General features: G+C 49.1%; 1 protein-coding gene across 1 annotated transcript in view; it reads right to left on the bottom strand.

Annotated features, from left to right (window-relative positions):
- nlgn2a (neuroligin 2a) overlaps positions 1-26,411 on the bottom strand; it is a 125,184-nt gene that overhangs the window by 49,385 nt on the left and 49,388 nt on the right. The window contains 1 exon segment of the mRNA XM_056443295.1: positions 19,128-19,277. Within this exon segment, the coding sequence (XP_056299270.1) occupies positions 19,128-19,277 (150 nt within the window).

Below are 26,411 nucleotides of genomic sequence, written 5' to 3'. Positions count from 1 at the left end.
AACAACAAGAATACAGGAAGTAACATTTCCTCAACATAGTCGAACTACAAAAGTACCATAAGTAAGTGCTATTTAAGTGCCACTGATGTGCAAATCTGTGTTTTAATCCAGATATAGTCGGAAAAGGTGTGTTTTCAGTCTCCGACGGAAGATGTAGAGACTTTCTGCTGTCCTGATGTCAGTGGGGAGCTCGTTCCACCACTGAGGAGCCAGGACAGCAAACAGTCTGGATTTCGAGTGATTAGCTCGAGGTGCAGGAGTCACAAGTCGATTGGCTGTTGCCGAGCGGAGCGAACGTGCCGGGGTGTACGGTGTGACCATTTCCCGGATGTAGACGGGGCCCGATCCGTTTAGAGCACGGTACCAAGAACCAGTGTTTTGAAGCGGATGCGAGCAGCCACCGGTAACCAGTGAAGAGATCGGAGGAGCGGAGTGGTGTGGGTGAATTTCGGGAGACTGAAGACCAGTCGAGCTGCTGCATTCTGGACGAGCTGCAGAGGTCGGATGGCCTTAGCAGGTAGACCAGCCAGGAGGGAGTTGCAGTAGTCAAGGCGTGAAATGACCAGAGCCTGGATCAGAACCTGCGCCGCCTTCTGAGTAAGAAGAGGCCGTATTCTCCTGATGTTGTGCAGCATGTACCTACAGGAACGCGTCGTCACAGTGATGTTGGCCGTCAGGGAGAGTTGACTGTCTAGTGTCACCCCGAGGTTCCTGGCAGTCAGGGTAGGGGCCAACACAGAGCTGTTGAAGGTGGTAGTCAGGTCATGGGTGGGGGAGCCTTTCCCTGGAAGGAATAGTAGCTCGGTCTTGTCAGGGTTGATTTTCAGATGGTGAGCAGACATCCACTGAGAGATGTCAGTCAGACAGGCAGAGATTCGTGCCGCCACCTGTGTTTCGGACGGTGGAAACGAGAAGATCAGTTGGGTGTCATCGGCATAGCTATGGTAGGAGAAGCCATGCGAACGAATGACAGAGCCGAGAGAATTTGTGTCCAGAGAGAAGAGGAGGGGACCCAGGACGGAGCCTTGAGGAACCCCAGTAGTGAGAGGACAAGGATCAGACACAGATCCTCTCCAAGTTACCCGGTAGGTGCGGTCTTTAAGGTAGGAAGAGAAAAGAGCGAGTGCAGTGCCTGAGATCCCCAGGTCCTGAAGAGAAGAGATAAGGATCTGGTGGTTCACGGTGTCAAATGCTGCAGAAAGGTCGAGAAGGATAAGGACAGAGGAGAGAGAGGCTGCTCTAGCAGTGTGAAGCTGCTCAGAGACAGCAAGGAGGGCAGTCTCTGTTGAGTGGCCGGCCTTGAATCCAGACTGGTGAGGGTCAAGAAGGCTGTTACTGTGGAGATAGGAGGACACTTGGCTCAAGATAGCTGGCTCCAGAGTTTTGGAGTTGCTGACTTCAGACGGGTCGAGCGTGGGTTTCTTCAGGAGAGGGTTGACTCTCGCCTCCTTCAGAGAGTTGGGGAAACAACCAGTTGAGAGTGAGCTGTTAATAAGATGGGTGAGAAAGGACAGAAGATCAGGAGCAATAGCCTGGAGAATGGGAGACGGGACGGGGTCAAGGGCGCAGGTGGTCGGTCGAGCGGAGGTCACCAAGCTAAGAACTTGATTGGGAGACAGGGGGGTGAAAGAGGAAAGAGAGGGGGATGAAGAAGTTAGTGTTGGTGAGGTGATAGAAGATGGATTTGTAAAGGAGGAGCGGATGTCGTCTATCTTGTTTGTAAAGTAGTCGACAAAGTGGATCGGCAAAAGGGTGGAAGGAGGAGGGGGACAGGGGGATCAAGGAGGTTGGAAAAGATAGAGAAGAGTTTTTTGGGGTTAGAGAAGGAAGACTGAATTTTGGTCAGGTAGAACGAGCTTTTGGCTGCAGAGATAGAGGTAGAGAAGGAGGAGAGAAGAGATTGATAGAAGAGCAAGTCTTCCGCTTGATTCGATTTGCGCCATTTTCTTTCCGTCGCTCGCAGGGTGGCTCTCTCGGCGCGCACCGAGTCCGACAACCACGGAGCCGGAGAGGATTTCCGAACCGGTCGTGTCTCAAAAGGACAAAGAGAATCAAGAGATGAAGACAGGGAAGAGAGGAGAGTGTCTGCGGCAGAGTTAGGCTGCATGAGTGAGAAGCAGTCAGTTGAGGGGAGAGCAGATAGGACAGAGGAGGCCAGAGAGGAGGGACAGAGGGTGCGAATGTTGCGAATGTTGCGGCGTACAGGTGCAGAGTCTGTAGATATGGGTGGGTTGTCAGTACCAGAGAGCGAGAGAGAGTAAGAGATGAAGAAGTGGTCAGAGACATGGAGAGGAGTTACAGTGAGGTTAGAGGTAGAGCAGTTTCTTGTGAAAATGTAGTCAAGGTGGTTGCCGGCTTTGTGAGTGGGAGGGGAGGGACTGAGTGAGAGGTTAAAGGAAGACAGTAAGAGTAAGAGATCACATGACTTCTCTGTCTGGATGTTGAAGTCACCCAGAAGGATGAGCGGGGGCCGTGTTCCGCGAAGTTCGATAGGAGGACGTCTAGCTCTTCCAAGAAATCTCCCAAAGAACCAGGGGGACGGTAGAGAACAACAATGTGAAGTTGAACCGGATGAGTAACGGTCACAGCATGGAACTCAAAAGTCAGTGGGATAAAGAGTGGAAGCGGGTAGGGAGCGAAACACCATGTGGGTGAGATGAGTAAACCTGCACCTCCACCCCGACCAGAGGGTCTGGGTGTGTGGCTGAAGGAGAAGGCAGAGGAGAGAGCAGCCGGGGTAGACGTGTTGTCTGCTGTGATCCAGGTCTCAGTGAGAGCCAGGAAGTCAAGCGACTGCTCCATGGCAAAGCCAGAGATGAAGTCGGCCTTGCGGTTGGCTGACTGACAGTTCCAGAGGCCTCCTGTGACCAGGTGCTGGGTGTGAGTAGAACGGGTAGGAAGGATAACAGAGGAGGGGTTCCGGTACATGAATGAACGAGTCCTATAGTAACTACGAGTAGAGATACGCACAGGTATGGAAAAGACACACATATTCACAAAATGGGGAAAAGACTCATCCACCCCCGAAGACTCCAACGGAAGACTCCGATGTCTTTGTCCTCCGAGTCTTGACTCCAAGGGAAGACTCCTATGTCTTTGTCCTCCGAGTCTTGACTCCAAGGGAAGACTCCGATGTCTTTGTCCTCCGAGTCTTGACTCCAACGGAAGACTCCTATGTCTTTGTCCTCCGAGTCTTGACTCCAACGGAAGACTCCTATGTCTTTGTCCTCCGAGTCTTCACTCCAAGGGAAGACTCCGATGTCTTTGTCCTCCGAGTCTTGACTCCAACGGAAGACTCCTATGTCTTTGTCCTCCGAGTCTTGACTCCAAGGGAAGACTCCGATGTCTTTGTCCTCCGAGTCTTGACTCCAACGGAAGACTCCGATGTCTTTGTCCTCCGAGTCTTGACTCCAACGGAAGACTCCTATGTCTTTGTCCTCCGAGTCTCGACTCCAAGGGAAGACTCCTATGTCTTTGTCCTCCGAGTCTTGACTCCAACGGAAGACTCCTATGTCTTTGTCCTCCGAGTCTTGACTCCAACAGAAGACTCCTATGTCTTTGTCCTCTGAGTCTTGACTCCAAGGGAAGACTCCTATGTCTTTGTCCTCCGAGTCTTGACTCCAACGGAAGACTCCTATGTCTTTGTCCTCCGAGTCTTGACTCCAGCGGAAGACTCCTATGTCTTTGTCCTCCGAGTCTTGACTCCAACGGAAGACTCCTATGTCTTTGTCCTCCGAGTCTTGACTCCAACGGAAGACTCCTATGTCTTTGTCCTCCGAGTCTTGACTCCAACGGAAGACTCCTATGTCTTTGTCCTCCGAGTCTTGACTCCAACGGAAGACTCCAATGTCTTTGTCCTCCGAGTCTTTGTCCTCCGAGTCACGCTGACGCTACAGCTGACGCGAAAAACCCCATCCGGTTATGAGCCCAAGTTAGTGCCAATTACCTCCAGCCGCATTGACACCGCCCCTTGGCTTTTGGTATTCAAATGACACTCAATAGAAACCAGGTGATGATCGCTCGTCCAATCAGTGAAGATTCAGGTGTCGGAACACAGGACACACCTCTCAACCAAAACAACTCCTTAAAACAGGACAAACTAACAATCTAGCAGCTTTAAACGACAAATACAACAGTAACTTTAGCAGATAAAACTAGTTTAAAGAAGATACTTAGCAGGATCCAAGTAGTCAGTAGTCTCGCCTCACAGGTAGAAAATGCACACTGCAGACTTGGGCCCGGGAGATCTTTTTAAAGACACTCAGCCAGCCGCGTTGACACCGCCCCTTGGCTTTTGGTATTCAAATGACACTCAATAGAAACCAGGTGATGATCGCTCGTCCAATCAGTGAAGATTCAGGTGTCGGAACACAGGACACACCTCTCAACCAAAACAACTCCTTAAAACAGGACAAACTAACAATCTAGCAGCTTTAAACGACAAATACAACAGTAACTTTAGCAGATAAAACTAGTTTAAAGAAGATACTTAGCAGGATCCAAGTAGTCAGTAGTCTCGCCTCACAGGTAGAAAATGCACACATGTATGTGTGTAGTGCAACCAAATGAGATGAGTGAAGTGCAGATCAACATAGTGTAAGTATTCAGTTATTGTTGTAGTTATTGCACTATGATCTGGCAAGAGGTGATCTGTTGTAGAGCCTCATAGCCGCCGGCAGGAATGTTCTCCTGTATCTGTCCTTGTGGCAGCGGAGCGTGAGGAGACGTCTGGAGAAAGTACTCCTCTGTCCCTGTAGGAGGTGGTGGAGAGGGTGGTCCGGGTTGTCCAATATGGACACAAGTTTCTTCAATGTCCTCCTCTCCACCACCTGTTCCAGGTGCTCCAGCTGGCAGCCGATGATGGAGCCAGCCTTCCTAACCAGTTTGTTGAGACGGCTGGTGTCACCGGCTCCGATGCTGCTCCCCCAGCAGACAATGGCAAAGTGCAGTACACTGGCGACAACCGACTGGTAGAATAACTCCAGCATCTTGCTGCACACGTTGAAGGATCGAAGCTTTCTCAGGAAAAAGAGTCGACTCATCCCCTTCTTGTACACAGCGTTGATGTTGGCCTTCCAGTTCAGTCGGCTGTCGATGGAGACGCCCAGGTACTTGTACTCCTCCACCATGTCCACGTCCACTCCCAGGACACTCAGAGGTGTAGGAGCTGCTTCCTCCTGAAGTCCACCACCATCTCTCTGGTCTTGGCCTCGTTCAGCCACAGGTGGTTCCCATCAGCCCACTTTACAAAGTCGCTCACCACTGCCCTGTACTCCTCCTCCCGTCCATCCCTAATACACCCGACCACTGCAGAGTCATCAGAGTACTTCTGCAGATGGCATGACTCTGTGTTGTACTGGAAGTCACTGGTGTACAGGGTGAAGAGGAAGGGAGACAGAACAGTTCCTGTGGGCTCCAACATCACTGACCACCGTTCCAGACAGCACACGCCCCATTCTGACAAACTGTGGTCTGCCTGTGAGGTAGTCAGTGAACCAGGAGATGGTGGACGCGTCCACACCGGCCACCCGCAGCTTCTCACTCAGCAGCAGTGGCTGGATGGTGTTAAATGCACTGGAGAAGTCAAAGAAAGTGACTCTCACAGAGACACCGGTTCCATCCAGGTGCGACTGAGCTCGTTGCAGCAGGTAGATGATGGCGTCGTCCACTCCCACATGAGGCTGGTAAGCAAATTGCAGAGGGTCCAACGACGATTTCACCTGCGGCCGGAGGTGGGCCAAGACCAGCCTCTCCAGCACCTTCATCACATGGGAGGTGAGGGCAACCGGTCGGTAGTCATTGAGGCCAGATGGTGTTGACTTCTTTGGGACAGGGACCAGGCACGACGTCTTCCACAGCACCGGGACTTCCCCCAGCCTCAGGCTGAGGTTGAAGAGGCGCTGCAGGACACCAGACAGCTGGGTGGCGCAGGTCTTTAGGACCCTGGGGCTGATGCCATCAGGACCTTCCGCCTTGCGCTGGAGTAGTTTCTCCAGCTGTCTTCTCACCTGGTCAGTCGTCACAGAGAGAGGGGGGAGGGTGGAGGAGCCCATTGTTATTGAGGGCTCGGTGGATGTGCAGCTCAGCAGGGGGACAGAGTGGGAGGTGTTTGGGAGATGTGATGTGGAGGAGACAGGAGAGGCTGTGAACTGAACCTATTGAAAAACAGTTCAGCTCGTTGGCCCTCTCCAGGAGCCCCTGGCTGTCTCCCTCCCACCTTGAAGCCAGTTATCTGCTTCATCCCAGACCACACCTCCCTTGTGTTGTTCAGCTGGAGTTTGGCCTCCAGCTTCCTCCTGTAGGAGTCCTTGCCCTCCCTGAGCTTCACCTTCAGGTTGCGCTGGGCTCTCCTCAGCTCATCCCTGTCTCCAGACCTGAAAGCAGCTTTCTTCATGTTAAGAAGCGCCTTCAGGTCCCTGGTGATCCAGGGCTTGTTGTTGGGGAAGCAGCGCACAGTCCGTGATGGGATGGTGGTGTGTTCACAGAACTTGATGTATTCCGTGATGCAGTCGGTCATCCTGTTGTTGTCCTCCCCATGCGGTCCACACAACACATCCCAGTCCGTTGACTCGAAGCAGTCCTGTAGAGCGTCGTTAGCCTCCAGAGACCACCTCCTCACAGTCCTGGTGGACACCGGCAGCCTCTTCACCAGAGGAACATACCTGGGTGTCAGCCGGACCAGGTCATGATCAGACCTGCCGAGGGGGAGAAGGGCAGTGGCACTGTATGCGTCCTTAGTATTAGCATACAGCAAGTCCAGAGTTTTATTGTTCCTTGTTGGGCAGTCTATGTATTGATGGAAGGTTGGCAGAGCTTTATCCAATGTGGTGTGGTTAAAGTCACCAGTGATAGCCATGAATGCTCCAGGCTGATGATTCAGCAGAGCAGACACAGTGGAGTGGATGGTGTCCACAGCTTCCTCAGCGTCAGCTGATGGCGGCACGCACACGACAACCACAATGGCGGACGTGAACTCTCTCGGCAAATAGTACGGGCGCATCCCCACGGCCAACAGTTCAATGTTCGGCTACAGAAGCGCTCCTTCACGCACACATGGTCCGGATGGCACCACCGTTCATTCACATAAACAGCGATCCCGCCCCCCCTCTTCTTACCGCTCTGTGTAGCGTTTCTATCAGCCCGAACAGTCCTGAAGCCGGGTACAGACGCGCTGTGATCCGGATAGTCCGCGTGCAGCCACGTCTCAGTAAAACACAAGAGACTGCTCTCACGGAAGATCCTCTCAGTCATTACCAGCGCGCCGAGCTCATCCGTCTTATTCGCCAAAGACCTCACGTTCCCCGTTATGATCGACGGTACCGAGGGTTTGTATCTCCTCGTTTTAGCCCTCCGCTTGACACCCGATCTGCAACCGCGAGCCCTTCTCCGTAGCTCCAGAGGGATCACAGGTCTGTCTCCAGGCAGAAGCTTCGGCCTGCACAGCGCGATCAACTGAGCACGCGAGTAGACGACGGTCCCCGTCATTGTTTTGCTGTGGCTCTCCGATACACACGACAAAGTGAACAAAAGCCACAGTAGAAGTATCGAAAAAAGTAGTTATGGTCCAGTGTCCGACCGTAACTAAGACAAACGTGAAAGAAAAGAAAAAGAAAGAGAGGAAAAGTGCAAAAAAAGACAATAAAATAAAAGCTAAACGCCACTACTGAAACAAGCAGCCGTTGGCACAGCGCCATTTTGAGAATACAGAAAGGTGTGAAGTCCCACTGAGGAGCGGAGGATGGAGGAGCTCTGGAGGAGCTCTGGAGAATGAAAAGGTGGGGTTGGGCTGACGGAGGCTTGGCATAGAAGGAGCTCCTGGTGGAGCTCTCCTCCCAACAGAGGGCGAGGGAGGATGGAACCTTCTCCCTCTCTATTCTTCCTCATGAATAGCAACTCTGCATAAGGCAATACACTGTGTGTGTGTGTGTGTGTGTGTGTGTGTGTGTGTGTGTGTGTGTGTGTGTGTGTGTGTGTGTGTGTGTGTGTGTGTGTGTGTGTGTGTGTGTGTGTGTGTGTGTGTGTGTGTGTGTGTGTGTGATTGTGTAAAATGAGAGCGGTACATAAGCTTACTCTTTGGAAGCAGAGTGTGAGGAAGCAAGAGGCGGCAGTGTTTAACGTTTAGAGGATGTGCCTTCAAGAGAGCCAATAAGGAGAAGAATAAGACGTAACAATAAATCCTCCAGTTCATCCTCGTATTCGGCTGCACGTTGAGGAGCGGGAGGCGAGGACACTGGCGAGGCGTCACATCTGGGGCTCATTCCAATTTGCTTTTTTTCCACCACTCACATCTGCTCAACATGGAGTCAGAGGGTTCACGCACCCAGATTACACGAGTACGGCAACATCCGCCGTTTGATCCTAAAAAGTCACCTGGATGTGTGTGTGGGTGTATATATGGATGGATGTGTGTGTGAGTGTATATATGGATGGATGTGTGTGTGGGTTTATATATGGATGGATGTGTGTGTGGGTGTATATATGGATGGATGTGTGTGTGGGTTTATATATGGATGGATGTGTGTGTGGGTGTATATATGGATGGATGTGTGTGTGGGTGTATATATGGATGGATGTGTGGGTTTATATATGGATGGATGTGTGTGTGGGTGTATATGTGGATGTGGATGTGTGTGAAATAAATAAAAAAACACAATTTTCCATAAGCATGCACTCGGAGAGGCTAGCGGACATGATTTCGGGCATCGCGGCGGAGGTCTCCCGCTAAAGGTCAACACTCTTCCGTGGTTGTTTTTTGAAGTTCAGGGCGATGACGGCACTGATGAATCAAAACGCCGCGTCATGATAAAAAAAAAGCTTCCTTGCACTTTTCGCCTCGTATTTCTGAAGAAATCCAAAGTGTGACGAGCCTGCTGCGCGTAGCTCCGCCTTCTGAGCTACGATTGGACGATCGCTGTTCGGGAGACGGGGTCAATTTGTTGTTTTTGTGCATAAACACACACACACACACACACACACTCAGAGGCAAAAACACACACGGAGGACAAAGTGGCTTCATAACTACGTTCATTACGAATGCAACACTCGACTCTTATGGGCTGCCGGCCGTCCGCACGAACATTGACAAAAGGCCAACATGGCGGCTCAAGACAGGCCATAAATTTGCCGAAGAAGGATCACGATCACACCGCGTTCACTCCCGGCTCAAGCATAGAAAACATCCACTCAACTCAAATGAAAGCTTGTAATAACTTTGGTTCGTCGGCGATGTCCCGCAGATCGCCGTAATCGTCGGTTCGCGAGGCGTCACATTCGTTCGGTCGTTCATTTTATTTCCAGGACGCCGCCTCGCAGGAATAACTCGATAATCAAGGCGTGGTCACACTCCGGGTCGAGGGGACCATCTGCCTCGCTCACAGCTCAACAGATTGCAGAGCTTTCCAAAATGAGATCATGAACTACCCTCTGCCTCCAAGAGGGAGCGCCGCTTGTTCAAATGCACCTTCACCATCATCATCCTCTTTTTTTCTCACCCCCTGATTGGCTGAGGGGTTGGTTCCCCGGCCGGCGTGGGCTGGTTAATTAGATAATTAGCTGCGGCAAGACATACCAGCTCTCCGCCCGTAATCACAGTAGGAGAGCTGGAGCAGCACAGGTGGACAACACACACACACACACACACAATATTTAATATGCTGAATATGCACGTTCACACACATTAGCAACCTGAGAGAACCATGTTCAAGGTTTTCAATGGGCAGGCCAGGTGTTGTAACAGGTTGAAGATGAAAGTGTGTGTAGTTTAGCAACATTAGGATGCACAGCTCGTCCTGATGTAACTGAACCGGACAGAGGACAGAAATACGTAAAGACTGTTTCCCCGCGATGGACAGTCCTCGTCCGTGTGCGTCTGTGTGTGTGGTGTAAACAGGTGGAGGAGGAGAGGTGGAATGGGACACGGCTCGGAGAGTGTCCGGGCCGAGAGGTGGAGCGGCGGCAGAGGGGAGCGGGTGGAGCCTGGCTCTCACACCGCCCGCAGCATCTGCTACTGGGCCGGTGAGTTACGACGGCCGGCCTGTGGTTGGCATGTGTGTGTATGCACATGTGTGTGTGTGTGTGTGTGTGTGTGTGTAAAGAGTGAACGACTCGGGTGAGTGAACTCTATTGCACTCACTACTCTCCTCGCTTTTTCGACTCCCTCTCCCTCGGCCCTGCGCTGTCCCATTTTATTATGAGTGCACACGTGTGTGTGTGTGTGTGTGTGTGTGTGTGTGTGTGTGTGTGTGTGTGTGTGTCAGATGTCCTATTGCCTCTGACATTACCGTACTTTCCCTCCTGTCAACCACAGGTGCCCAGGCAGTCCCGTCCTTGACCTCACCCTCCTTGGAATGCAAATTGCTATTATTGTCATTCATATTGTGTGTGTGTGTGTGTGTGTGTGTTGTTCTGCGTGTGTTAGACATCCGACATGTGTATTACACATACACACACAGCCATTAAATGATGAATAGGCTCGTTGGAGATGAGCTGCGCCTCGCCCGGCGGTGGAGAGCGGGCGGGAGCAGCATCGGGCGTCCAGAGAAAACTGCGGTCAGTTTTTTAGCCTTTAAAGAAATAAACAGTTACATCCCGTTCGAGCCATAAATATGTAAGTGTAATTGTGCATCTTCATCGCTCTCTTTTACTTCTTTTCATGAAACACTTGGCGACTCGTTTTAAAACGTGTTGCATAAAGAAGCTTTATTGTTATCCACCACAGAGGATATGTCTTAGAATGAACCTGAGACTAAAGAGCCAACGATCGAGCGTTAAATATTACAACGACGAAGAAAAATAGGATAACAAAACGTGGCGTTTGCTGTCAAATCTAAGAGCCAATCAGTGCTTTGATCTGGCGTTTCCCATCATGCATCGGGGCCATGCAGTCGGGGGAGAGGCTCAAAACACTGCGGCCGACTCTCTCTCTTCTTCGACCTCGTGTGCGTGTGACGTCGAGAGGCGGACACTAATCTAACCGGCGATCCATTGAACGAGCCCGATTACATCACGACCTCTGTCCAAGGTGCTGAATCTAGGCCTTCACACACATTTGCATTTTTTCCTCAACTACAAAGCTAAATACTACGGAGGACAGAACATTAATTAAGTATAAATAAATAATGCATGAATAAATAAAGGAATGAATAAATGCTTTGATAAATGCATAAATAAATAAATACAGGAATAAATAAATAAATGCTTAAATGAATGTATCAATAAATAAATACAGGACTAAATAAATAAATGTTTAAATGAATGTATAAATAAATAAATACAGGACTAAATAAATAAAATGCTTAAATACATGTATAAATAAATAAATACTGGAACAAATAAATAAATAAATGTATAAATAATTAAATAACGGAATAAATAAATAAATGTTTAAATAAATGTATAGATGAAAACAGGAATAAATAAATACAAGTTATACCTAAACCGGGCATCATTAAATAAATCTATTTCTACATTACTGTATTTCTTCATTTATTTATGTCTCTATTTATGTGTCCACATGTATTTCTTCATTTATTTATGTGTCCGTATATGCAAATGAGCTGGGGCGGTCATTTTCTGTCCTCCATAAAGCACCGCTACTTGTCTATCTATATCTATACCTTGTTGTTCCTGGTTGCTCAATCCTAAAGGTTGTTATGCCTCATTAAGCGGATGCCTTTTAATCACCTACTTTTTATCTTTTATGATTAGTAAGTACTGCGGCTGCCCTTACAAAGGAATTACGTTCTCCGCTGTCGTTACTTCGCTAAGAGCTTTAACTTTTAAGCTGAAGCTGCAAACACTGACGCGCTGGATCATATTCATGACAGTTATGAGCGCTTATTTAATTCCTTCTGTAAATGAGGCAGCCATCAGGCTGACCTCTCCGGGGCTCAGTCGGTGAGACGGATCGCTGCACAGAGGATTGTGAGTCGGAGGCGAGAACATTGACGTCTTGATATTGTTGCCATACAGTTTCCTACATCAACAATACAACACATCTTATTCTCCCCAAAGGAACATTTCACTTGGACTCAAATGCTGAAGACGCAATATGACATCATGTTGTGTCATCTAATAGATGCCTTCATGGTAGTAATAATAATACGACATCTTAACGACACACTAAACACAACCACACCTTTAACATACCCATGCACAACCACATGTTTATGAATTGGTATGCGCCATTATTTAGTTGTTAGTTTCAGTTATTTTTGATCTGCCATTTTCGTCCGTTTTTTGCTTTTTTTATTGACCTAAACCAAATAAATAAACAAGGCTCTTCAATTGCTTTGCCTTCTCAACAGTTCTTCACCGTAGGAGCTACCGTCGGGGCTAAAATAATTGGTTGGCAGTGTTTTATCCAATCGATAGCAGAGAATGGCATCACTGTCAATCATCCATGCGTATGAACATAGTTTCCCCACTTTTGTATTTCCGACACTTCGACGGCGGCGACGTTCAACGGAGAGAAACTCGCAGGTAGAAATCGACTGCTGGGAAGTAATGAAGCCACAAAACGAGGGGACGGGGACACGGGAAAGATCCTAATTTACTCAACTGGCAAACAGCTCGCCGGTCGCTCCTTCCGACAGCGTCAGCCTCACGGCCGTCCTCTCAGAGATATTACGGCCGGCTTGGGGACGCGTCGTAAATCACCTGAAGAAGAACCGCGGAGGCCACAATGGAACTGCTCTCCTCTCTGTATCGAAGAGTGCTACTAATTGATGAGCGATGACACGTGTTGTTTTAGTGCACGTGTGTCGGCTCAAACGCCTGTCACCCACCCCCCCCAGTAATGATGATCCATCCCTGGCTATTACCAGCTCATGGTTCCTCACTTACAAAGCTGATTGTTCGACACGTGAAACGTACATCACACCCCGAAACCCTCTTCTTTAAAAGTGAGTGCTCACAGGAGATCCTGTGCGTCTGTGCGTGTTGATTTCTCTTCATCTACAAACCGCACGCATGACGTCGAAGAAGCGAGACACCGGAGGCTCGAACGACTCCCGCTCCTCGAGGCGCTCGCGAAGCAGGATTAAAGGTAACTCGAGTAAATCGAGGCAAACGCCGAAAAGCTCTCCGGACCGGTCGGTCGTCCTTGAGTAGATCCCTATCGTGCGGCGAGCTAGAATAGATAATCCTTCAGATCCACAATGCAATTGGTAAGGATTCGCGTCGCGCCGCAAATCGCTTTTGAAAAGCCGTAAGAAGTGAATTCCGCTCGTTCCCGTTCGCCAGAGAGCCGGAGTCCAACCTGCGGGGCGGGAAACACCAACTGACGCAATCAATGTGTTGAAAGCAGGGGTAGAATAAATACTTGATGTGTAGACCCTGCAGATACAGGGTCAGATGATTTATTACAGACTTCTTTCAAAGAAACCACAATCTGTGCCAGATCCAACACAGATTACAAGATGTCATTCATCCGTGGTGCTGATGCTCCGCTAGTAGGAATGAGGCCAATACTGATGGGAGGTGGGAAGAGAGTCATGGGGGGGGGGGGTGGGTGTAGATAAAGCAATGAAGGCGAGGAAGCGTACGCATGTCAGGTTAAGAGAGGCCACGGCCGAACAGAGGAGGAATGACGTCTGCCCAGAGGAGAGCTGCGAGAGCTTCTCGACACACTACGTGCATGTCGGGGCGTCTCACCTGCTCATGGGATTGTGTGTGTGTGTGTGTGTGTGTGTGATGTTGGCCAGCTGAGGTGATAATCCCCTCTCAGATAATAGTGGACCAGCACGTCCTCTTTTTCAAAGTCACACATGCTCTACCATCCAGCATGCACACAGGCACACACACATAAACACACACACACACACACACACACAGGCACACAGACACACAGACACACACACACACACACACGCTTAAGACACCACAGTCCCTCTTTTTTCTCTCCCCTCACATAGAGTCAAGAGGACTTTGCTCATCAATTCCGGCGGAGGTTGCTATGGAGACTGAGAACAGTGTGTGTGTGTGTGTGTGTGTGTACGCAAGCATTTGGGAGAGGTGTGTGTCTTAATATCTTCTCTGGTCCTGTCAGGTCACGTTCCAAATCGCTGTCTGGTTGTGGGATCGCGTGCACACACATCCATACACACACACACACACACACACACACACACACACACACACACACACACAGTGGCAAAGTGTTGAGCAGACATTTTCCCCTCCACACTCCCTGAATCCCAAAGATATCTCACAAAAGTGTGAGGCGGACCGGTCTTTAATGTGGACAACACATGCACGCATAGGTGTGTGTGTGTGTGTGTGTGTGTGCGTTCAGTCCGTGCACCGACAACGTAGCCGCTGCACGCGCGCGGGCGCACGCCGTTGTTCCAGCACACATATATAATTGTGCTCCAGATGAATCCGTCTGCCCCGGTGCTCAGAAGTGGCTCTGCAGGTTTTATTTTTAGCATCACAGGCAAAAGCGGCCCCTCCTCTACCCCCCCCCCCCCCCACACACACACACACACACACACACAAACACACACCCTCCTCTTTCTCTCCCCCCTCTCTCTTATCTCTCTCTCTCCCACTGTCACGTCTCTCATCTCTGAAAATCTCTCACCCGACTGTGTGTGTGCGTATGTTGGCCAGCGCATACACACACACACACACACACACACACACAGCTCACGCTCCGTCGTCATAAGTGAAACCCCCGCTCTAAGCCCTGCTCTCTGGACTCTGTTGCACCTCTCTGCTCTCATCATCACCGTTAATGTCTGAGTGGAGGCGTCGTGAGGGGCGGCGTGTGAAGGAGCTCATTGGGGTGGAGGTGACGTCGGGACTGTGGGCACGTCCGGAGCAATGGCCGCCGAGGCAAGGTCAACGGCCCGCGGAGCTTTTCACTGCACGTCGAACTCGGCAGAATATTCCCACAGAGAAAACGTTCCCGGAGAACCGCCCGCCGCTTCCTCCCGTGGCAGTGGAGCGCCTGCCCGGCGGCACACGGGTACATTTACATTATTAGCATAGGGGTGTAGCGCCGGGGCGCCAGGTGCCACGTCTCTCCATCAGCCGGAAGGAAAGAAAGACTGAAAAAGGAGGATTTCTCGTCCCTGACCCCCGTGTTCACTGCGATTCCCGTCTTTCTGTGCTTGATTTTTACCTTCGCATTGAAAATGCGGAAGGTAATGTTTTGATCGCCGTGTATTTGTATGCGTGCGTGTTATTCGCATAAGTAAAAAAGTATTAAACCGAATTGCATGAAATTTGGTGGGATGATTGGTTATTATCTGGGGACCATTTGATTAGATTTTGGGATCAATCGGGTCAAAGGTCAAGGTCAAGGTCATGAAAAGGTAAAAATCTTCTTTTTTACCATAGCGCGGTCAACATGTTCATAATTCAATGCCCAATCTTGTGATATGCGAAGGTATGCGCTCTACCGAGTGCCCGTTCTAGTTTTAAATGCTCTCATATCAGGACAATGCATGGATGCATACATACGGGCTACGAATGTGCTGTATCCATGACGACTGAATACACCCCAAAAACTCCTAAATACTGTGTTTTAAAATGAATTATGGCAAGAAGAAAGAAAGCCAAGCGGAGACAGGATTCTTGGAAGTATTCGTACCAACGGATAAAAAGCTACTCCGCTGTTCCTCTCACGCTTCATGTTGCCACCTCAACAAAGTGAGAAGGTACAACTGAAATCTTCTTTTCTTAACGGGGGTCTTCACCTCTTCCGTTTGGGTCCCTGGTGAGACCAAGTTTACTCTTTTAAAAAAGTTCTGATGTTCTTCGCCCGACATGCTTGATGAAGGTACTCCTCCCACTGCCGATGGCGAGCTTTACTACTCGGTACCTCTAAATATAACACAGTTCCATGGAGTTTAGAAACTCTATGAAATACTTTGTGTACCCAGATCTAGACGTTAATAAGTCTGTGTACGGTTTGGCACAATCCAAACCACAGCAAGGTTTTTGATTTCGATTTTTTAAAAACGATACCCAGACCACCGTCTTCCTCTCTCGTGAGCTAGTATTTAAGTATCTAAAAAGTGGTGCCCCCAGCTTCCAAGTCCAGTGGCAGAGAAAACTTATTTTTCAATTCACAGTCTACTGCCAGACCTGTTTTAAAATACCAGCTTTAAGTTTTAATTCATCCAAATGACCTCATGGCGGTTATTAACTCCCTCACTCCATTCAACCCATGTGCAACCTCTCGCAGTAGCTCGTGTGCGTACACTTCGTACACCTCTGACCGAAAAAATCAACGACCACGACAATCGACTTCCCAAAACATCCATATCACCCCTCTGCCGCCGGAGAGATTGAAGATTCCCGTTTCCGTGTGCCGGGTTTGCGTTTCCCATGAACCCCATCGAGCTCCTGTGTCAATAACTCCTGCGTTGCCCTTCCAAGAAAAAAATACCATCGCGTCCGATTGCTGAAGCAAGAACGCAAACACGGCGGGAAGCCTGGCCGTGTGTCCACAGAGCGGACATTGGTACGCATGAATGCATGCAGCTACACGTGCTGGACGCACACCACCTCTAAAACACACACAAATGTGCATGTTATAAGCCCCTCCCCCCCCCCTCCACCACGCTGATGTCTCCGTGTCTCTCTGCCCAAGTGAGACGCCATCCATCACGGTGGATGCACGGGGCGAGAGATGACTCACATGTCTCGTAATCACGGACAAATTGCACTGGATGGCTCTCATATTTGTGAGGCAGCCGCGGCGTTCCCTTTGCATACAAATGACCAAAGTCTCCCTCTCAATCTGCTTTCTCCTTGATGCAGGAGATGCCACCAGGCGAGCGAGGAGAGAGAGAGAGACGTGGAAAGAGACCGGGAGAGGAGGAGATGAATGAGACGTCCAGCGACTGAGATGCTTCACCGTTATCGTAAGTTTAATCAAATTCAGTGAAAACCTTGGGAGCGGAGCTGCTGGTATTTCTCACTTTATCATCCTTCAAAAAACTAAACTTCTGCCTTTAATCCACTCACTTGCATTTCTTTCTGATCAGAATGATGTTTGGCCAATGAAGCTCGTGTTCGGTCCATCGGGAAATGACAAACGGATCAGACCATGAAGCGGTCTGATAATAAACCGATAAACATATTCACAAAATCAATGTCGTGGCTCGACTGATGGATGCAGATGCAACTCGGCTCTTATTTGTGTCCCGAAAATGCTGCGATCATCAAAGCACGACACATGAGAACTCCGTGTCTCCATCACTCCCCAGGAAACACCGGTCATCTGACAGGTGGTAAACAGGGTAGAGCGAGTAATGAACTCCCTGGTTCCAGAAGAAGACCGTGTGTGTGTGTGTGTGTGTGTGTGTGTGTGTGTGTGTGTGTGTGTGTGTGTGTGTGTGTGTGTGTGTGTGCGTGTGTGTGTGTGTGTTTTCTATTCCAAATAAAAACTGGCTAAGTGGGTCATGGTTTACCAGCAACTAAAAGACCCAGCCAAGTGTAGCCAATAAAAAATAACGAGCAGCACTATAGCTCTGAAAGTCATTAAATGTAGTCGGCAACGATGACTCAGGCCACGCCCCCAAGATGATCAATAAGAAGCAATACAAAGAACACGTCTACTGTTAGTATTCACGGCGGAAAGACTCCAGTGAAGAGCAAAAAGGGGGGCGAGACAATGTCTATGTTTACACACGGGAACGATCAGGAAGAACAAAAAGAGAAAGAGGATGGCCGCACAGTACCGGGACATAAAAGCAAAGAGCCGCGCTCGCGTCACACTCGGCGCTCTTTGAGAAGTCACATTTTAGATCGACTTTCAGAACTGAAACACTTTCAGGTAATTGCAGACAACTGAGAAAGAAAGAAGAAGTCTGTCATCTTTGTAAACGCCGCGCGGGTCTCAGGGAAGAACAACACAAAGAGGTCCTCGAAAAAAAAGAAAGAGAAAGAAAGAAAGAAAACAAACCGTTTCCAAACCGCTCGCAGCGGCCCGCTCTCTCCTCGGCTAATGAAATATGTAATGCACTTAGTTTCCTTTAGTTAGCGCCTGCCTCCTCCGAGGCATGTTCCTCCTCTCCAAAGCTAAACGACTCGCTCTCAATGGAGCGAGACGGAGTGAAAGAGTAACAAAGGAGGAGAAGTCAAGTGTGTTTTCGGGGAGCCGAGGCGACGCGTTCCTCCTATTCACCGACTCTTCTTCTCACGGTGGACCGAGCCGAGCGGGCGGATCCTGCGACGTGTCTGGTACCAACAGCTGAGCGGTGCATTATCACCCCAAACACTCCTTTTCATTTGTATTTCTACAACCCTCGCTCTTTGTGGAATGAGTTATGTGACGGACGTCTGGAGGGGCGAGGGCTCGCTGTAAAGATGAAGAATGGTGAGGGGCCGTTCTGTGTCAGTAAAAAAAAAAGCCAGGCGTGCTTGCGTCTCGGCGTTGAGTTACTAACTCGCCAAAATAAATAACGGGGAGGGGGATGACGTGGCGAGAAGGCCGTAAGTCAGGGGCGTCAAACTCATGTTCACCGTGGGCCACATCAGCATCACGACTGCCCTCTTAAAGGGCCGGAAACACTTTATAAACTCCTCGAAGATATTGTTAAATAACTCTGTTTGCATTTGATTATTGTTTATCGGAGTGTAGAAATATTGTGCAGAAGAAAATGACACTAATATCACAACATGAATCCATTTCATTTGAAACCTTCAAAATAAAAGCACGGGAATTGTTCGATTTCTTTAAGAAAAGGTGATCGCGTGTCTTTCAAGGCGTCAGGGGCCACATGAAAATGATGCGGCGGGCCGGATTTGGCCCGCGGGCCTCGTGTTTGACACCTGTGCCGTAGGTGGCGCAGGTCCGTGGATCATTAAAACCCGTTGCGTTCAAAAGCAAAGTTTAAACATGGAATCAGTGTTCAGGCTGGAAATAATCAGCAAGAGTGAAATCCATAAGATCCACGCCTGCACTCATCATTATATTGACGACTCGTATGGAAGTCGTCCATCAGCGTCTGCCCGGGAGAAATCGACGTGTGTGTGTGTGTGTGTGTGCGCAGAGGATGGTTTCATGAGTGGTGGCGGAGGGGGTGAGCGTAATATTCGTCTGTTACCTTCAAAGCAACAGGGTTGTGTGTGTGTGTGTGTGTGTGTGTGGAGGGTGGGGGGGGGGGACTTACCGAGCACACCGAGCCGGTAGTTCATGGTCACCACAATCACGTTGCCGTAGGCGGCCAGGACGCTGGCGTCAAACATGTTCCCGGTGCCCTCCATGTAGGAGCCTCCGTGAATGAACATCATCACCGGCTTCTTCCTGCGGTCCCGGATATCTACACACACACACACACACACACAAACACACACACACAGGAGAAAAGAGAGCAACAAAAAGAGTAAATAACTGTATTGGCACCTCTCATATTCCCTTTGATCACATGTAGTGTTGGACAACAAGTAGGTAGTTGGGGTAAAAAAAAAAAAGTGAATTCGCAAATGTGTGGACAGAACAGGAACATTTATTTCGCCGCGAGAGCTCCACGTGTCGGCGTGTGAAAGTCAAACCCCCGAGAGCTCTCCGCTGCGAAGATGTTTTGGCGCGAGGAAGGAAGGCGCTCTGAAACCGGAGGCAACTGGGCAGCACGAGGGCAAGAGGAGAAATCTTAATTCACGAGGAGTTACATTAAAGTCGAGTCTGCAAAGAGAATAGCGTCTGAGGAACACCCCGTGTGCAACCAACAGATAACGAATGGCCCCCGGCTCTTCGTATATCACGTCTGCAATGCATTTCCATAATTTCCTCATTTTATTTTTCGCACATTGGAACTCGGAAGTCCCATAAATGCAAATCGCAACTGGCCCAGAGCTGCGGGGACTTCTATATAAACCTATTTCTGGGTCCGATCTTTAGAAAACACCGCTTTCTTTGATGCCGTCGTTTTCTCTTCTTTTTTTTGCACAAATGGTGAGCTGGATACCGGCCGCCTCGAGGTCAAGGAATAAGAAGATGACTGGAAAGTTCCACGTGAAAAGATCATTTATATTACTGGGAGGTACTTTGTGTTCCCCTTTCGACGTGGTCACGTGTAACGGAGGCATTCTGCTTTTCAGACACATTAAAAGTGAAGCATTATTATTTGAATATGATTAAAAAAAGAGTCAACTCAAATTTGGACCTCAGTCAAATTGTTCCGTTCATTAAAACTGTGTTGCTATACTCTCGCATCTTTCTTCACTAAATGCGTGCGGAGCATTTCAGAGTCCGCGTCAGATGCTCCGGCATATGCCAGCCACCCCAGTGCTTTGGACCCTGATGGGCCCTCGTTGACCTTTGACCCCGGCTCCCGTCGCGTGACTGAGAGCTACGATACTCCTCTCCTGCCAGGAGCCTCTGCTAGCATATGGCACACGAGACTTAGAGCCGTGGCACAGAGACTGTCCCTGTTGGCTTCTGTGTGTGTGTGTGTGTGTGTGTGTGTGTGTGAAGGCCTGTGGATATGAAAGAGTAGTAGTGCAGAACCACCACATAAATAACTACGATAGCATCTGTTAGAATGGAGGGAGAGAGATGGAGGGCGTCTGGCTTCCTGTGAAACCTGCTTTTGTATTTATATACAAACACACGGAGGACATGTCTGTGAAGGAGCTGCTGGAATATGATTCAGCAAGATGGATCCTAACAGACCAGCGACACACCAGAGCCCAGACAGACGTAATACAGTCAGGCAGACACACTCACACTGAGAGGGGAGAGGAAATTACAGGCAGCTGCAATGGAGAGTCGCTATGGCAACTGCTTCCCTTTATCTTGTTTCCTCCTCTCCTCCTCTCCTCTCCTCTCCTTTCCTTTCCTCTCCTCTCCCATCCTCTCCCCTCCCCACCTATACTTTCCCCTCCCCTCCCCTCCCCTCCTCTCCTCCTCTCATTTCCTCTCATATCCTCTCTTCTCCTCTCCTCTCATCTCCTCTCCTTTCCTTTCCTCTCCTCTCATCTCCTCTCCTTTCCTTTCCTCTCCTCTCCTATACTTTCCTCTCCCCTCCTCTCCTCTCCCCTCCTATACTTCCCCTCCCCTCCCCTCTCCTCTCCTCTCCTCTCCTCTCCCCTCCTATACTTTCCCCTCCCCTCCTCTCCTCTCCTCCTCTCATTTCCTCTCCCCTCCTCTCCTCCTCTCCCCTCCCCTCTCCTCCTCTCCTCTCCTTTCCTCTCCTCTCCCCTCCTATACTTTCCCCTCCCCTCCCCTCCTCTCCTCCCCTCCCCTCCTCTCCTCTCCTCTCTTCTCCTCTCCTCTCATCTCCTCTCCTTTCCTTTCCTCTCCTCTCCTCTCCCCTCCTCTCCCTCCCTCCTATACTTTCCCTCCCTCCCTCTCCTCCTCTCCCTCCCCTCCTCTCCTCCTCTCATTTCCTCTCCTCTCCCTCCTCTCCTTCCTCTCCCTCCTCTCCATCCTCTCCCTCCTCTCCCTCCCTCCTCTCCTCTCCCTCCTCTCCTCTCCTCTCCTCTCCTCTCCTCCCCTCTCCTCCTCTCCCCTCCTCTCCTCCTCTCATTTCCTCTCTTCCTCTCCTCTCCCCTCCCCTCCCCTCCTCTCCTCTCCTTTCCTCTCCTCCCCTCTCCCCCTCCATGAGCCACTCTCACGTGGACAAAGTCTCATTGACTGTTGCCGTGACAACATATTGCTCCTGTGCGTCTCTAACCCTGCGATGCCCTTCGCCACATCTCTACCTAAATCTCATTTCATTAGTAGGATACACACGTATGCAAACACTCACAGACACACACAAACACACACACACACACGCTCTGCATTCTGGACCGGGAGATGGAGACTGACAGCCTCTGGCATCGTGGGAGACAGGCTGCAGATGCACCGATGTTCCCACCCGCACCGACGCAAGACACACTGGCGCTCGCCAGGCAGGCTGTCACAGCTGACCCGCTGACCCCGTGTCCACGGGTCACTTACAGGGCGACTCGCTCTGGCACAGTGACAGATAGGACGGAGGCCCTCGGGGGCGACACGCCTCCTGTCTCTCTCTCTTTGCCCGTCTCTCTCTCTCTCTCTTTCTGCCTCTGGCTTCGTGGAAGGTTCCAGCCACAGATGGGCCTCAGGACTCGCATGTGATCCCCGTGGGGGGACAAACTGTTTTTTAAAGCAGACACAAAACAGTTAGCACACCTCCATCATGTTGAAATATGCAAATGCTATGCAGCAATGCCTTGAGAAAACAACAACAACAACAACTAATGACATCATCAGCTCTACTGGGAGAACACGTGATGGAATGTGGAATATTTCCTTCACCGGCTTCCTCCTGAGTTATCTGGTCCACAACCCGTCCACAGACACACAGAATGAGGCTGCCATGGCAACACGATGCCTTGTATCCCATGTATTGCTCTGTGTCCAGAGTAAACATGCAAAAGCCTCAACAAATCCTCCCCATCATATGCGAGATTATGGACGGATGGCCAACCAGAGGCAGGGCGAGCTCTGGTGTACGTCGGCCTAGTGTTCATCGATAACTAAGAGGAAGAGCAACAGGTCAACGTCACTAAAAGGCATCACTGAGAGGTTTACTTACACTTTTTCAGTGTAGGAATTCCCACGTCTCAGTATATTTACTTCAGTGTACTTTCTGCACATACACGTGGGTTATCCGTAGTGTCCAGACAACCCAGTCAGATGTCCTGTGGGCTGCTTTTAGATCGGATCACACGCGATTCAACGAGACATTCATACCACCCCCCCATATGATATGACATCAGAGCATCAATGAAAATAAATATAAAACACAAAACTAAATACTAAAAACTAAACCATCTATGTCACATGCAGGTGTGTTAGAAAACACCACCCACGGCTTCAGAACTACCTCAGCTGCTACAATAGGGACTCAGGGAGGATGAATATGTAGAAAATGTATTCACACAGAGAGTGTGAGAATAATGATGTGTTGTTTTGAACATGAAGGCGTGGAAACAACACGAGCATGAACCCGACGATGAGGACGCCGCGCGCTCCTTAAGTTCCTGCCGCTCGCCACCGCCGCCGATGCTTCACATTGCGAGCCCATCAATGCCCAGCAGAGTATTTTTCCATTGCGGCTTTATGTTTACTTAAACTCTGCAGGAAAAATACAAAAATGCTGCCAGGCTGGTCCAAGGCTGAGCTCAGTGCTCACGACGCCACCTCGAGAACGGAAAACACGAAAGACGGAGAAGGAACGCGAAGAACTGAAAACCACGTGGAGAAGTGGGCAAAATAATAAAATAAATACAAAAACAATGCCGCTGAAATTAATTGACTCTGCTCTACAAAACAACAACAACAACCACGACAACCACGACAAAGCAAGATGGCGGAGGGCAGATGAGGGCCGGTGGCCCCGAGGAGCTTAGCGCGGCCGCTGATCCTCTCAAGCGGAACGGAGACAATGAGACGATTAGGCCGCCAACTCGTGTCTGGCGTTCCGGCTTAAGCGCGACGCCCTCGGAGACGCCGCCCCCCCCCTTCGATGAGACGTGGGCGGGCCTTATCGAATGGCGGGGTGGCGGAGGCCCCTCCCCCCCCTCGCCGATCGTCACCGCCGGTAAACACAGACAGAGGCGGCGGAAAGATTTCTGCATGTAAGAGACGCGGCTGAACTTCAGGGTGGAACAAGAACGGAGTACAGATTTTTTTTTTTAAAAGCCTCCGTGTTCATTTTTATTCTCGTTGATCTTCAACCGACGAGTATGAACCCCGAGCTGACCTCCACCCCGTCTAGAGAGGCGGCTCGGTGTTGTATATATATATATATGTATATATATATATACATATATATACACTACCGTTCAAAAGTTTGGGGTCACTTAGAAATGTCTTTATTTTTCAAAGAAAAGCACTGTTTTTTCAATAAAGATAACATTAATCAAAAATACACACTATACATTGTTAATGTGGTAAATGACTATTCTAGGTGGAAACGTCTGGTTTCTAATGAAATATCTCCATAGGTGTATAGAGGCCCATTTCCATCAACTATCACTCCAGTGTTCTAATGGTACATTGTGTTTGCTAATCGCCTTAGAAGACTAATATCTGATTAGAAAACCCTTGTGCAATTATGTTGGCACAGCTGAAAACAGTTATGCTGGTGATATAAGCTATACAACTGGCCTTCCTTTGAGCTTGAAGTTTGAAAAACAAAATTAATACTTCAAATATTAATCATTATTTCTAACCTTGTCAATGCCTTGACTATATGTTCTATTCAATTTTCAATTCATTTGATAAATAAAAGTGAGTTTTCATGGAAGACACGAAATTGTCTGGATGACCCCAAACTTTTGAACGGTAGTATATATATAAAAGCATATATTACTTCCTAAGGAGCCTGCGGAGACATCGTCTCTCCATATGATGAACTGAGCATGGAGAGATGGAGGCGGGGCCATCTTATTGAATCACGTCGGGGTGAAACGACAACTCAAGGGTGGGACAACGCAGCACCCGCAATTTCATACCTTCTCCGAAAATTAGCATTTTCATTTCTCCCATATTGGCTCGACTTAATGTACCTTCCTACCAGTTCTATTTGCATTAGCATGGATAGGCCGGGGAGTGTGTGTGTGTGTGTGTGCTGGGGGCGGGGTGTAAATATTGACCTTTTACAGTGAGGTCCCGAGCTGTAATAATAGGGAAATTGCTCGCAGCAAATGATGAACTGTCATCTGTGTGCAAATACACCCGAGCTCTTTGTACTGGAGGTCCAATTAACAGAAAGGTTACAGAGTGGTGGAAATATAATAACATTGTAATGGAAGGAATACATTTCTGTGTATTTTCATGTTTCTGAGACCTGTAATTTTAATAATGAGGGATCGGCATTATTACGGATCCTCTACGAGCGAGTCGAGCAGTTTAGGAAATGCGTAGCGATGCGTCCTCTGAGTCTATGAGGGCGAATGTGCTCTGGGATGAGGCTTCATCCAAAGATGCCAACGCACCGCTCTCATTAAAACATGAATTGGAATAGCTGATGAAATATTCTCTTGCTCGAGACCAAAAGCGTCCGTGTGAATCGTATCTCTGATGCATATTCAGGAGAGAAGTTCCAGAGGATTTGATCTGCAGCGAGAAAACAAGCTTTTAAACATCTGTGACGCCGACAACGGGATCCGGTTGGGATGAAAGTGTGAGAAAAACAGCGAAGCGCAATTAGATCGTCTGTCAAATATGAATGATGGAGCCGTGAGAACGGCTCATTGTCATCCGGCGGTCGCCAAAGATCTCCTATTGCAAACAGAAGGGCACCTCGATTAAAGCAACAGGAACAGAAGCTCAAATACCAAACCGTGCTGTCAACCGACTGTACGGCTGTGTTTCAGATGTGTGTGTGTGTGTGTGTGTGTGTAAGTGGGTCAATAGCAGGTCAGTGGCAGGCCGGTGTGATGGAGGACTGGAGGTGGAGACAGACACCGGGTGATGAATGGGATGTGATGAGATGCACAGCAGCAGAGCTGGCCTCCGGGCCACCGAGCAGGGCTCGGGCTGAATCGTTAGAGCACAATGGATCAAGGCAAAGGCCACGCTGATTGCATCTGGGATATACGTGAGTGTGTGTGAGTGTGTGTGTGTGTGCACTGGTATTATAATGCTTTTGAGACTCAGACGGGTTTTTCTGCATGAGCTTTTTCAAGGAAAGTAAAGAAAGAAGAAGAAAATGCATTTCTACTTTTTCTTTGGCGGTGGGTTCCTTCTCAGGAATATCTGTGTTCTCGCGTTCCTCTCTTAATTACCACACACACACTGATCAGCGTATACATATTCAACCCGACGTACACGAATGGGAACTCATTTCTTGTGCCGAGAGCCTCTTCACGCGCTGATGAAAGTACGCATAATTATATGAAGATAATTAACAATCCTATGGCCTCGTAGTTCCGCCACATTTCAAAGCTCCTCTGCCTCACACAGGTCTATTGTCACACGACGAGACGCCAACTAAAGACCTGCTCTGTGGGGCATTTAGTGACACCGCTGGCCGCTTTCCTTTTTTTTGTGCATGAACATATGGCGCTCGCCTGTCGAGGGTTTATGGGATAATCATATTAGGTGGAATAGATACACTGACAGAAAAGCTGTGTGTGTGTGTGTGTGTGTGCAATAATTAGATAGTGACAGATTTACCAACAGATTTCCTGATTGTTTTTGAAAGGTTTTACATCAAATACAATTTGGGAATAAATTAAGTTTCACCCCTGCTCACTGAAGAAAACATCTGTAAGAAAACGTCATCTTTAACCTGCTGGAGATTCACTTTGGTCACCGCCTTGTGGATATATCTAGTTTCCTCTGTATATTTAGTATTTTAGTATTTAGTATTGTTATTGTGTTTCATTTTTATTAATGCTCTAATGTGCACCCGCTGCTGCGGGACTAATAAAGGAATATCTAATCTAATCTTTCTTTTTATTTTCCGGCCCCGCAT

Source organism: Pseudoliparis swirei, chromosome 21, assembly GCF_029220125.1.
Source record: "Pseudoliparis swirei isolate HS2019 ecotype Mariana Trench chromosome 21, NWPU_hadal_v1, whole genome shotgun sequence".
NCBI lineage: Eukaryota > Metazoa > Chordata > Actinopteri > Perciformes > Liparidae > Pseudoliparis > Pseudoliparis swirei.
The sequence above is the reverse complement of the archived record's forward strand: the minus strand, read 5'-3'. Positions and strand labels throughout refer to the sequence as shown.